The sequence below is a fragment of the Erinaceus europaeus genome, chromosome 6 (assembly GCF_950295315.1).
Source record: "Erinaceus europaeus chromosome 6, mEriEur2.1, whole genome shotgun sequence".
NCBI classification, from domain to species: domain Eukaryota; kingdom Metazoa; phylum Chordata; class Mammalia; order Eulipotyphla; family Erinaceidae; genus Erinaceus; species Erinaceus europaeus.
This window is the reverse complement of record NC_080167.1, coordinates 20,563,588-20,578,256: the sequence shown is the minus strand read 5'-3', so window position 1 is coordinate 20,578,256 and position 14,669 is coordinate 20,563,588. Positions and strand designations below refer to the sequence as shown.

Genomic DNA, 14,669 nt, shown 5'->3' with positions numbered 1-14,669 from the left:
TAGATATAGATATATATTTTCTTTTTTATTTCCTTTTAACAGATATTTACTTATTTATTTGGGTAGAGACAGAGAGAAATCGAGAGGGACACAGGGATCTCCCTGTGGGAGAGAGGGAGACAGACAGAGAGACACCTGCAGTACTGCTTCACCATTTGTGGATCTTTCCCCCTGCAGTTGGGGGCTGGGGGGGGGGCTGAACTTGGGTCCTTGTGCACTGTAGCATGTGCACTCAGTTGTGCCACCAACTGGCCCCTAAATACGAATTTTTATAGGAGAAAAATGAGAGGGAAGAGGAAAGAGAGAGGAAGAAAGACAAACACCTACAGAACTGCTTCACTGCTCCTGAAGCTTTCCCCCTGCAGGTGGGGACTGGAGTCTTGAATCCAGATCCACTCAGTTGGATGTGCTACTTCCCCCCTCCAAGTACTTTTGGAGGGAAGTTGAAAAGTTGGAGAGACAGCAGCCTGCAAACCATCAGTCATGTACGTGCCCCTGGGATATCTGTCTGTCTGTCTGCCTGCCTGCCTGTCTGTCTGTCTGTCTATCTATCTATCTCTTTTCAACAAAAGCACTGCTCAGCTCTGAGTTATGGTGGTGTGGAAGATTGAACCTGGGACTCTAGAGCCTCAAGCATGAGGGTCTATGTGCGTCACTATTATACTATCTCCCCTGCCCACCTGGGATTTCTCAAACCAGCCAGTTCTCCTAAAATTCAACATTTCACAAAAGGTACTAATTGTTCCTTCTATTCCGTTAGAACTCTTTGTGCTATGCAAATTTTCCGAGTTCTTTCCTGAATGTCTCACAGCCAGGAATGCAGCCTTAGACACAGCATAATAATAACATACAAGGTGTTCTATGGGACTGCTAGAAACTAAAGGAAGTGGAAAATGACATCAGTGCACACGGGTGAAGATCATTTTTAAAGATTTATTTTATTATGGGAAGAAAGACAGGATCAGGGTCATATACAAAGGGTGCAGGACACCACCATCCTCGAGAGCTGAGTACTGCTATGGTTCTCCCCATCCCCCACCCCCATTCCTTCTGCATCTCTCTTCCTTTCTTTAAAATAAAATAAATAAATGTTTTATTATTAAAGATTTATTGTGGGGAGTCAGGTGGTAGCGTAGCGGGATAAGCACACATGGCGCAGAACACAAGGACCGGCTCAAGGATCCCAGTTCGAGCCCCCGGCTCCCCACCTGCAGGGGAGTCGCTTCACAGGTGGTGAAGCAGTTCTGTAGGTGTCTATCTTTCTCTCCACCTCTGTCTTCCCCTGCTCTCTCCATTTCTCTTTGTCCTATCTAACAACAACATAAACAACAACAACAATAATAACCACAACAACAATAAAAAACAACAAGGGCAACAAAAGGGAAAATAAATTAATTAATTAATTAATTAAGAAAAAAAAATGATTGTGGTCCAGAAGGTGGTGCGCTGGATAAGGCACTGGACTCTCAAGCATGAGGTCCCTAGTTCAATCCCCAGCAGCACATGTACCAGAGTGACGTATGGTTCTTTCACTCTCTCCTTCTATCTTTCTCATAAATAAGTATTAAATAAATAAATTAAATATTTTTTAAAAGATTTATTTTATTGATTTCATATGACCTAGCGAGTTTCACATGGGAAAAAGGGAAGCTAGAGCACCACCCCAATACATGCTATACCAGGAATCACAAACTAGAGCTCCTGCACTCTACCAGATGAACTAGTTCAGGCTTTTTATTTTAACGACATGTGTATGTGTGTGTGTGTAGATAATATACATATATATATATATATATTCACACACTCACACAGAAAGACTGATAAATCTATTCGTTGAAAAAAAAAAGATCAAGTGCTTATTGTTTAACAAAGTATGTGTGTTGGGCAGGGGTAGATAGCATAATGGTTATGCAAGATGTTCTCATGCCTGAGGCTCCGAAGTCCCAGGTTCAGTCCCCTGTACCACTATAAACCGGAGCTGAGCAGTGCTTTGGTTAAAAATACAGTAATTAGGGAGTCGGGCTGTAGCACAGCGGGTTAAGCGCAGGTGGCGCAAAGCACAAGGACCGGCATAAGGATCCCAGTTCGAACCCCGGCTCCCCACCTGCAGGGGAGTCGCTTCACAGGCGGTGAAGCAGGTCTGCAGGTGTCTATCTTTCTCTCCCCCTCTCTGTCTTCCCCTCCTCTCTCCGTTTCTCTCTGTCCTATCCAACAACGACGACAACAACAATAATAACTACAACAATAAAACGACAAGGGCAACAAAAGGGAATAAATAAATAAAATAAAATATTAAAAAAAAAATACAGTAATTAATTAATTAAGGGGGCCAGGCGGTAGTGCAGAGGGTTAGGCGCACATGGCGTGAAGTGCAAAGACAGGCAGAAGGATCCAGGTTTGAGCCCCTGGCTCCCTACCTGCAGGGGGGGGTGTCGCTTCACAGGCGGTGAAGCAGGTCTGCAGGTGTCTACCTTTCTCTCCCCCTCTCTGTCTTCGACCTTCTCTCTCCATTTCTCTCTGTCCTATCCAACAATGATAAACAAGGGCAGCAAAAGGGGAAAAGTAGCCTCCAGGAGCAGTGGATTTACAGTAAACCAAGCCCCAGAGATAACCCTGGAATAAAAAAAAAAACAATTTTTTTCAATATGTGTGTTTAAAACAATAAACAGACATTTTAATATACACAGAACTTCTGCAAATTAATATACCTGGAAAACCTGACTCAAGTTGCCTTGAAGCAGTTTGAATAGACTTAATAAACAAGGTCATATAAATATGGCCACTCATTTAACAGAACTTTTTTAAATACAGTGGTCCAGGGATGGCACAGTGGATAAAGCATTGGAATCTCAAGCATGAGGTGCTGGTTTCAATACCTGGCAGCACATGTATCAGAGTGATGCCTGGTTCTATCTCTCTGTCCTATCTTTCTCTTTTTTTATTTAAAGATTGTATTTATTTGCTAAAATAAAAATAAAATAAAAGATAGTGGTTGGAGGGAGGGTAGATAGTATAATGGTTATGCAAAGAGACTGATGCCTGAGGCTCCAAAGTCCAGGCTCAATCCCCCACACCACCATAAGCCAAAGCTGAACAGTGCTCTGGTTAAAAACAAAAGAAGATAGTGACCAGGGAGGAGGCACAATGGATAAAGCATTGAACTCTCAAGCATGAGGTCCTGAGTTTGATCCCTGGCAGCACACGTACTACAGTGATGTCTGGTTCTTTCTTTCTCTACTCCTATCTTTCTCACATATATATATATATATATATATATATATATATATATATATATATATATATATATATATATATATATATCCCGGTTTGAGCCCCAGCTCCCCACCTACAGGGGGGTCGCTTCACCAGCAATGAAGCAGGTCTGCAGGTGTCTAGCCTTCTCTCCCCCTTTCTGTCTTCCATTTCTTTCTCAATTTCTCTCTATCCTTTCCAGCAACAATAACAACAACAATAACATCAACAACAATAGCCTCCAGGAGCTGTGGATTCATAGTGCAGGCACCAAGCCCCTGGAGGCAAAAAAAAAAAAAAGGAGAAAAATAAATGTATAAGTAAATAGAGAAAATAATAAATAAAATATTTTTCTCTTTTTTTGATTTATTCCCTTTTGGTGCCCTTATTGTTTTATTGTTGTAGTTATTATTGATGTCATTGTTGTTGGATAGGACAGAGAGAAATGGAGAGAGGAGGGGAAGACAGAGAGGGGGAGAGAAAGACAGACACCTGCAGACCTGCTTTACTGCCTGTGAAGCGATTCCCCAGCAGGTGGGGAGCCGGGGGTTCGAATGGGATCCTTACGCCAGTCCTTGCGCTTTGCACCACCTGTGCTTAACCCACTGCACTACCGCCTGATTCCCAATATTTTTTTTTTTTTTTAAAAAAAAAAAGGTAGGAGAGAGAGTTCCTGCTGTCAGGGACTGAACTCAAGACCTCATGCTTGAGAGTCTGATACTTTATCCACTGCACCATCTTCCAGATCACTCCTCCTATCTTTCTTATTAATAAATAAATAAAATATTTTTAATAAAATATATGTTAAAATACAAGTCTCTTGAGCTGTGGAAGTGGCTCGGTGAAGGAGCACATGCCTCGTTTCATGAATTTAAGTTCTGGCACCACATCACAAGAAAAAGAGACAAATCATATATAACAGCAGTGAAGCTTTCGTCTCTCGGCTGAAAGGAAAAATGCCTTTATCTTTTGACCCTGCAACACCACTTTTCAAAGACTCTTCCAATACTCTTAAAGGAAATAGAATCCAACTACACTATATCTTAGCTTACAGTTGAGGGGGGAAATAGAAACAATATCCATAATCATACAGGATATGACCTTTCAGGGATGGAAGACAGGTAACATTGGTAGGTGAGTAAAGATAAAATGATTGCAAATCCTGGAAGCAGCCCAGGTGTCCAACAACAGATAAGTGGCTGAGTAAGTCGTGATATATATACACAACTGAATACTACTCAGCTATTAAAAATGGTGAATTTGTGTTCCGGGAGGTGGCGCAGTGGCTTTGGACTCTGAAGCATGAGGTCCGGAGTTCGATCCCCGGCAGCACATGTGCCAGAGTGATGTCTGGTTCTTTCTCTCTCCTCCTACCTTTCTCATTAATAAATAAATAAATTTTTTTAAAAAATGGTGAATTCACCTTCTTCACCTAATCTTGGATGGAGCTTGAACAAATCATGTTCAGTGAGATCAGCCAGAAAGAGATTATGGGATGATCTCACTCTTAGACAGAAGTTGAAAAATAAGAACAGAAGGAGGGGTCTGGGTGGCGGCGCACCTGGTTGAGCGCACATGTTATAATGCACAAGGACCCAGGTTCGAGCCCCACTCATCTGCAGGGAGAAAGCTGTGTGATTGGTGAAGCAGTGCTGCAGGTGTCTCTTTGTCTCTCTCCCTCCTTATCTCCTCCCACGCCTCTCAATGAACCTGGATCCCAGTTCAAGTCCCCGGCTCCCCACCTGCGGGGGATGGGGGGGAGGAGGGGTCGCTTCACAAGTGTGAAGCAGGTCTGCAGGTGTCTATCTTTCTCTCCTCCTCTCTGTCTTCCCCTCCTCTCTCAATTTCTCTCTGTCCTATCCAACAACAAAGACAGCAACAACAACAATGATAAACAACAAGGGCAACAAAAGGGGAAAAAAACAGATAACATTTAAAAAATAAGAAGACCAGAAGGGAAAACTCAAAGCAGAACTTGGACTTGTGCTGGTGTATTGCACCAAAGTAAAAGACTCTGGGTGGGTGGGTGAGGGTGATTTCAGGTCCTGGAAGACAAAGGAGGACCCAGTGGGGTTTGAGTTGTTATGTGGAAAACTGAAAAATGTTACACATGTACAAACTATTGAACTTTATTTTACTGTTGACTGTAAACCATTAATTCCCCAATAAAGAAAAAAGAAAAAAAGAAAAAGGGAGCTAGGTGGTGCCTATACTACAAATTCACTTCTCCTGGACAAAATGAGAGAGACATTTATTTATTATTTGTAGTGTAGGCACAGAGCCCCAGCAATAACCCTGGAGGCAAAAATAAATTAATTAAATTAAATTAAAAATTAAAAATTTTTTAAAAAGAAATTAAGAGGAGAGGGGTAGGCAGGAAAGAGACAGTAAGACACCTACAGCCCTGCCTCACCACTTGTGAAGCTTTCCCCCTGCAGGTGGGGATCAGGGGCTTGAACCTGGGTCCTTTTGCATAGTAATGTGTGCTCTTAATCAGGTGCACCACCACCTAGCCCCTCAATTTCTTTCTGTCTCTGACCAAAAAAAAGTAAAATATTTATTTAAATAAATAAAAATAAAATGGAAAAAAATGGCTGCCAGGTGCAGTGGATTCATAGTGCTGGCACTATGGAGGCAAAAGAAAGGAAGAGAGAGAAAGAGTGGGAAAAAAAAAGAGGGGGAAAAAAGATAAAAGAACATATTAAGTAACTACAGTAATAGAAACAAGACCTATTGAACATTAATCAACTCTTTAACCAATGCAGAGATCTAGCTATAATTCTTAATTTGAAATTTTATTTACTTAGTGGTCCAGGAGGTGGCATAGTGGATAATCAGACTCTCAAGCATGAGGTCCCAAGTTTAATCCCCAGCAGCACATGTACCAGAGTGATGCCTGATTCTCTCTCTCTCTCTCCTCTGTCTTTCTCACTGATAAATAAATAAAATCTTTTTTTAAAAAAAGTGATTTACTTATACAAGATAGAAAGAGAACCAGAGTAGCACTCTGGCTTGAGGAATGCCAGGAATTGAACTGAGGACCTCAGCTTCCAAGTTTTTAGCTCCTACTCACTGCAGCACTTTCTCAGCCCTCCAACATTCTTTATTAAACTACCTGTTTAACTCGCAGCCAATCCAATGCTCCTTAAGAGTATCCAAATATCAAGAGTCGGGCGGTAGCACAGTGGGTTAAGCGCAGGTGGCGCAAAGCACAAGGACTGGCGAAAGGATCCCGGTTCAAGCCCCCGACTCCCCTCCTGCAGGGGAGTCGCTTCACAGGTGGTGAAGCAGGTCTGCAGGTGTCTATCTTTCTCTGTCCCTCTCTGTCTTCCCCTCCTCTCTCCATTTCTCTCTGTTCTATCCAACAACGACAACATCAGAAACAACAACAATAAGAACTACAACAATAAAACAACAAGGGCAACAAAAGGGAATAAATAAATATTTTAAAAGTTTTAAAAAAAGAGAGAATCCAAATATCTTAGAAACTCATTAATTGTGGTCTGGGAGGTGGCACAGCAGATAAAGTATTTGGACTCTCAAGCATGAAGTCCTGAGTTTGATCCCCACCAACACATGCACCAGAGTGATGTCTGATTTTCTCCACCTCTCTCTCTCTCTCCCGATCTCTCTCTCTGACTCTCTGTCTCTCACCTCTCTCCCATCTCTCTTATTAATAAATAGATAAGATACTTTTAAAGAAAAAAACTCATTAATAATAAGCAGAAATGAATCCTTCTACATATGTTTCCCTGAATTCTCTAGAAAGAGTGAAAATGATACTCTCAGTTATAAAATATACATGAAAGGGCTGGAGAGACAGCATAATTGTTCTTCAAAAAACTTTCATGCCTGAGGCTTGAGGTCGCAGGTTCAGTCCCCTGCACCACCATAAGCCAGAGCAGAGAAGTACTCTGATCTTTCCCTCTGTATGTCTCTCATTAAAGTAAATAAAATATTTTAAAAAGAAAATATACATAAAAGCATTAAGAATAATATTCTCAATACAATAGTAATATTTTTAAAAAGACAACTTCCAATCGAAATTCACTCTCAATTGGCATGGTTCTATCATTTTAAGAAATTACTTAGGGGCAGGGGTAGAGGGCATAATGGTTATGCAAACAGACTTTCATGCCTGAGGTTTCAAAGTCCCAGGTTCAATCCTCCGACACACACACCACCATAAACCAGAGCTGAGCAGTGTTCTGGGGGAGAGAGAGAGAGAAAGAGAGAGAGAGAGTGAAATTACTCAGGGAGAAAGGAAGAAAAACAAAGCAAATAAGATGACTGTGTTCCTTCTGCTTTTGAATTGGCTAGACAAGATAAAGTGTTTCTTCTATTTAAAAGGAAGAGGTTACCTTGAAGGAGTCGGCCTCCTCTGTAGAGGTGGAGAGCCAGTGCTGCCTCAAAGTTCTCAGCATCGATGAGATCGGAGATTTCAGATGGGCTTTCAAAGTCAAAGGCATCTTTCAGAACACACACATGGCCAGCAGCTTCTAGATGGTCCCTTTATCATAAACGATAAACCAAAAAAGACATAAGGGAAGAAAAGCATTAGGTGGTCTGGGGGGTGGCACAGTGGATAGAGCATTGGACTCTCAAGCATGAGTTCCTAAATTTAATCCCAACAAGTATATGTACCAGAGTGATGTCGGATTCTTTCTCTCTCCCCTCATATCTTTCTCATCAATAAATAAACTCCCCAGACAATAATTTGTATCCATCTACATATCAGACTTCAGGCTCAGGCAAAATCAAAACAAAACAAACAAACAAAAAACACTAGTATAGCTACAGGCCCTTTGCAATATAACTAAAATATGCCTACTAGCTAGCGACCCCCACCCCAACACTTCGTCCGCACTATTCCAGCCTTTAGGTCCATGATTGTTTAACAATTTGTTTGGCTTTGTATGTTAACTCTCTTTTCAGCCACCAGGTTCCAGATGTTAACAGGATGTGACCAGACTTCCCCAGACAGACAACCCCACCAATGTGCATTGGAGCCCTGCTTCCCCAGAGCCCTTCCCCACTAGGGAAAGAGACAGGTTGGGAGTATGGATCGACCTGTCAATGCCCATGTTCAGCGGGGAAGCAATTACAGAAGCCAGACCTTCCACCTTCTGCATCCCACAATGACCATGGGTCCATATTCCCACAAGGTTAAAGAATAGGAAAGCTATCAGGGGAGGGGATGGGAGGGATACAGAGGTCTGATGGTAGAAATTGTGCAAAGTTTTACCCCTCTTACCCTATGGTTTTGTCAACCTTTCCTTTGTATAAATAAAAATTTTTAAAAAATAGATTCCAAGAAACAGAAAAGATAAATAAATAAAATCTTAAAATAAATAAATAAATAAATAAATTGGGAAGGAAGGAAAGAACATTAGTATACCACAGGCTGCTGCGGTGAATATGACATGAAATCAAAATACACAGGGACCTGGCAGTGGTGCACCCGTTGAACTTACACATTACCATGCATGAGGACCCTGGTTCAAGCTCCCACTCCACACCTGCAGTGGGGGAACCTCACAAGCAGTGAAGTAAGTCAAAAGGTGTCTTTCTCTCTCCCTCTCTATCTCCTCCCACTCCTCTCAATCTCTGTCTTATCGAATAAAACAGAAAAAAAGGTCAAGGGTAGGAGAGATCACATAATGATTATGCAAACAGACTCTCTTACCTGAGGCTCCCAAATCCCAAATTCAACCCTCTGCACCACCAGAAGCCAGAGTTGAGTAGTGCTCTGGTGTTTCTCTCTGTGTCTCTCACAAAAATAAAATAAATAAAATATTTAAAAATTAATAAAAATATGGTGTAGTGCACCAAAGTAAAGGACTCTGGGGGTGGGAGGGAAGGTTTAGGTCCTGGAGCATGAGGACCTAGAGGGGGCTGAATTGTTTTGTGGAAAACTGAGAAATGTTATATATGTACAAACCACTGTTTTGTTTTTTATTACTGTGTTTTATTGTTGACTGCAAGCCATTAATGCTTCCAATTTAAATAAATAAAATTTAAAAAATTAAAGAGAAAAAAAGTCAATACATATTTTCTGGGTTTTTTTAAAATTTCTTTTAAATATTTATTTATCTATTCCCTTTTGTTGCCCTTGTTGTTTTATTGTTGTTGTTGGATAGAACAGAGAGGAAAGGAAAGAGAAGGGGAAGACAACAGGGAGAGAAAGACATCTGAAGACCTGCTTCACCGCCTGTGAAGCGACTCCCCTGCAGGTGGGGAGCTGGGATCTTTACACGGATCCTTGCGCTTTGTGCCACCTGCGCTTAACCCGCTACGCTACCTCCTGACTCCCAATACATCCTTTTGATGCAACTATCTAAAACTCAGGACAAGGCTCACAGTAGGTTTTTATTCAGCCTCTGATACGGCAGCTAGAACCCAGGAGAGCAGGGAGAAAAGTCAATTCAGAAAGCTTCACAGCTTCAAAAAAAAAAAAAAAAAAAAAACTGCATGGCCTTTGCAAGCTACCTCCAACACAGTAGTGTTCAAATAAGTCTCTAGGGGCCGGGCAGTGGTGCACCTTGTTAAGCGTTCACATTACAAGTAAGTCTCTACTACTTTCTTCTTCATCTTGATTAAGGTCCTCCTGAGCTAAGTCTAGTGGTGCCGGGTGGTGGAGCATCTGATTGAGCACACATGTTATAATGTGCAAGGACCCAGGTTCATACCCCTATGTCATACATTCCAACTAGATATTTGATGACTTCAGGTTTCCATTGCCACTGGGCTGCCTCATGGCACTTAGAGCTTCATTATGAAATCAGCACACAGGTGAAAATCAAGTACACTTAAGAGTGTCCTTGAGGGTGGGGGTAGATAGCATAATGGTTATGCAAAGAGACTCTGATGCCTGAGGCTCTGAGGTCCCAGGTTCAATCCCCCACCCCACTATAAGCCAGAGATGAGTAGTGCTCTGGTAAAATAAAAATAAAAATGTCCTTGAACTACAAAAGCTATTCAAGGCAAGAGATTGGCATACTTTAATGATGACTCTTTAGTCACTATCAGGCTACCCCATCAGCTGGGGCCCTAGTCAGGGAGTCCTGGGATTCTCATACAAACACAATGAGCCTAGACCTCAAATAGATCACTCTCTCCATCATCACTGGTCATCTTCATCAGGAACAACATAATGGACCCCTTTGTGGGCCCCCATAGGACTGTGCCCTCAATGTGGATCAACAGTGGTAGACAATGTTCCATCCTCCGAAGGGGGGTTGGATAACATACTCTATCTACCACCTGAGGAATATGGGTCCTGAAATTGGTGCAACTTGGAATGTTCCTACTCATGACCAGAATGTGAGTTTGGACCTACAGGGATGTAGAGATTACATTCCTCCTATGAATATGGGCCCCAGATCAAATTGATGGAGTTTACAGTCAGCAATACACCTTTCCCATACTTGGGAGATACTCTCTTCCCTGATCTAGTTTTCTAGCCCTTTTTCCAGCCATGACATCATCTCCCCAGACAATAAATGGGGTCCACCTGCATATTAGATGTCAGGCTCGGGCAAAAACTAATAAAGTCATGGGTCCTTTGGAATATACCTAAAATAGACCTACTAGCTATTTCTAAAACAGAAACCCCAAATATTCATCTGCAATATTCCAGCCTTTAGGTTCAACTTGTATGGCTTTATATGTTAACTCTTTTTCAGCCACCAGGTTCCAGATGCTACCATGATGCCAAATGGACTTCCCTGGACAGATGACCCCATCAGTGTGTCCTGGAGCTCCACTTCCCCAGAGCCCTGCCCCAGTAAGGAAAGAGAGAGACAGGCTGGGAGTATGGATCGATCTGTCAATGCCCGCGTTTAGCAGAGAAGCAATTACAGAAGCCAGACCTTCTACCATCTGCACCCCATAATAACCCTAGGTCCATACTCCCACAGGGTTAAAGAATAGGAAAACTGTCAGGGGAGGGGATGGTATATGGAGCTCTGGTGGTGGGAATTGTACCCCTCTTATCCTATGGTCTTGTCAGTGTGTCAGTGTTTCCATTTTATAAATTAAAAAAAATTTTAAAAAACAGTCCTAGAACAGCCCTTTGACCATCCATAAGATACTATAGTATCAATATAAAGTTCAACAGATAATTCTTTTTTTTTTTTTTGCCCCAACAACAAAATCATTATTTCTTCTAGATAAGCCACAGATGATTTAGCTGACTTGCATTTCAGGGCCAATATTATATAGAATAACTGAGAATGAAAAAGGGGGTAAGTGGAGGGAGGAAACAAAAAAAAAAAAAAAAAAAAGGAAGAGAGATTCGAATCTATTGGCAAAATGACAATAATATGGTCAGGCTGAAGCCAAACATAAAGAGGTTAAATTTCAGGGGCCAGGCATTGCCACACCTGGTAGAGTGCACACATAACCTGGATTCAAGTCTCCAATCCCCATCTGAAAGGAGAGAAGCTTCAGAGAACGGTGGAGCAATGCTGCAGGTTGTCTCTCTTTCTCCCATTCTCTCTCTCCCTCTTCATTACTCTCTGTCACTATTAGAAAAAGAAAAAAAGAAAGAAAAAAAAAGGCCACAAGGAACGGTGGAGTTATTGTATAAGCACTAATCCCTAGCCACAGTCCTGGTGGCAAGAAAAAAAGAAAAAGAAAGAAAGGAAAGGAAAGGAAAATAAAAAGGAATCATATTTCCTAGAGAGAATTAGTAGGGGGGAGTAGAGGCAGAAGACTAAATACCTTTGGCAAGAAAAGAATCAGAGAAAACATCATGAGAAACAGCAAGAGACAAGAATCTGGTGGGCTGTCAAGGGACCTCACATAGGAAGGTACCTGCTTTGCAGAGCACATGACCCAGGTTTAAGCTCAACCCTCAGTACCACTGGGGGAGGCTTCAGTGGCTAGTTTGTCTTTCCCTCCCTGTGTCTTATCTCTTTCTCACTCTGGAAAAGTTTGCCCAGTGTGGTGAAGCCCTTGCAAAGACCGATCATTCATTCATTCATTCATTCATTCACTCACTCATTCAGGTATTCAGCTTTCCAGTCCAGACTCTCAACCCAGAGAATTTGTCAAATGGTCATGAGGTAATGGAGAGACCAGATTTGAGAGTCAAAAGCTTCTAGTCTCATATTGTACATTATTTCCCAAAGAACACTTTTTCCTTAGCATAAATGATGAACACAAAGAAATTTGCTTTTATTATGAAGCATCAGGTAGAAGACATTCTGCTCTGTTTCATGGTTTCTTGCACTGCAGGAATCCCAGAGGACAAACCAACCTCAGATGAAAACTACATTCAAATCATGCAGCTCATGCCCACCGTGGAAAAGATGCTGAGAACCATAATGAACGTTGTCATGTGCATCGTCTCCCTGCTTTCTTTTCTTTTTTTCACACTCTAAACACACAAAGTCACAAGATCCTCATGTGAACAAAGACCACCTAAATCATGGGACCGAAGCTGACTTATCCTGTGGAGGCACATCCTGACATTACCGTTTCCATGGTGAGTGCCAGTCCAGTTGGTGTCAAACACCCTCCCCTTTATTTGGCATCCTTTGGAAATACTGGTGGCAGCTGACCCACAGAAAGAGGAAGCCTACAGGCAGTTCAACTAGAGGCTCTCTCCTGTCGAATAAAATATTAATAATAATGAAATTAACTCTATGTGGTGGTCTAAAAGGTGGTACAGTGGATAAAACATTGGACTCTCATGCATGAGGTTCTGAGTTCAATTCCCGGCAGCACACAATCTCTCTCTCTCTCTCTCTCTGCAAAAATAAGATATTTGGGGCCAGGTGGTAGCACATTGTGACCCCCAATTCAAGACCCCAGCCCTCATCTGCAGAAAAGAAGCTTCAGGAGCTGTAGATCAGTGCTGCAGGTGTCTCTCTATCCCCCCTTTCCGCCTCCATTTTTCTTTGTCTCTATCCAATAAGTGACTAAATAAAATATAAAAAGTTAAAAAAAAAAAAAACAGACATCTATTGGCTTCTGAGCACAGGTGAATAATCATTATTCCACCTTCCCCAAATGCTGAGCAGGTGAAGCTAAAAGCAAATGTGTAGATAAGTGGGAAAGAAAGGCTCTGGGGAGCCCTGCCCCAGTAGGGAAAGAGGAGACAGGCTGGGAGTATGGATCGACCCCTGTCAATGCCCATGTTCAGCGGGGAAGCAAATACAGAAGCCAGACCTTCCACCTTCTGCATCCCACAATGACCTTGCGTCCATATTCCCACAAGGTTAAAGAATAGGAAAGCTACCAGGGGAGGGGATGGGGTATAGAGCTCTGGTGGTAGGAACTGTACCCCTCTTAGCCTATGGCCTTTTCAGTGTTCCCATTTTATAAATAAATAAATAAATAAATAAATAAATAAATAAATAAATATAAATGTTGAACACTCTTCCCCCCAGAAAAGAAAAGCTCTGGGACCAGCTGTACCTGGTTGAGTGCACGTCACAGTTCTTAAGGACTAGGTTTGAGCCCCTGGTCCCCACCTGAAGGGGGAAAGTTTTGCTAGTGATGAAACAATATTGCAGGAGTCTCTGTCTCACTCCCTCTCTATCACCTCCTTCCCTCTCAACTTCTGGCTGTCTCTATCCAATAAATAAATGTAATACAAAAAAAAGAAGAAGAAGAAAGGCTCTGAGCTCCCCTTAGAGAACTCATTGCTGAGAGATTCTGGTACCCAGAGAATCAATGCAAAGGGCATGTGGCATATGAAGTGGAGGTGGGTAGGTAAAGAGAACAACTCACTCTATTAAACACATTAAAATGTCATTTCAGGGGAGTTGGGCGGTAGCACAGCAGGTTAAGCACACATGGCGCAAAGCGCAAGGACCGACATAAGGATCCCAGTTCGAGGCCCTGGCTCCCCACCTGCAGGGGAGTCGCTTCACAGGCGGTGAAGCAGGTCTGCAATTGTCTGTCTTTCTCTCCCTCCCTCTGTCTTCCCCTCCTCTCTCCACTTCTCTCTGTTCTATCCAACAATGACATAAGTAAAACTACAACAATAAAACTACAAGGGCAACAAAAGGAAATAAATATTTAAAAAATAAAAATAAAATAAAATGGCATTTCAATGCCAACTTCACAATCTCATAAATATTCCAAATTAAAAATATTTTAAACAGTCAAGTGTCTAAGGATGAAGGCTGTGCCCTGGCTTCTAGTTAGTTCTAGTCTCTTCCCCCCTACAATGATTCAATTGAAGTAGTGAATTCTCTGGACACCTATGATATCCAAAGAGTTCAGACTTACTTGAGGAAGGGTTGTTTCCTTTGAAAAAGTAAAGTGTCTCCCATAAATGAAGATAATTTAGGCATTTTATTTGGCACACTTCTAGGGAACTTGCAGATTCCTGACTCATAGACAGAGTGACTCTCCCAGCTCCCACTGGACTGCAAGTCACCTTCTCCAGCTGAGTGTACAGA

The 14,669-nt window shown here is 42.0% G+C and overlaps 1 protein-coding gene across 3 annotated transcripts in view; it reads right to left on the bottom strand.

Annotated features, from left to right (window-relative positions):
- The window catches only part of GLT1D1 (glycosyltransferase 1 domain containing 1), a 154,215-nt gene that overhangs the window by 120,400 nt on the left and 19,146 nt on the right, over window positions 1-14,669 (bottom strand). For all 3 annotated transcript variants that reach the window (XM_060193294.1, XM_060193295.1, XM_060193296.1), the window contains exon 2: window positions 7,614-7,762. In XM_060193294.1, the coding sequence (XP_060049277.1) occupies window positions 7,614-7,762 (149 nt within the window). The remainder of the gene's footprint in view (window positions 1-7,613; window positions 7,763-14,669) is intronic.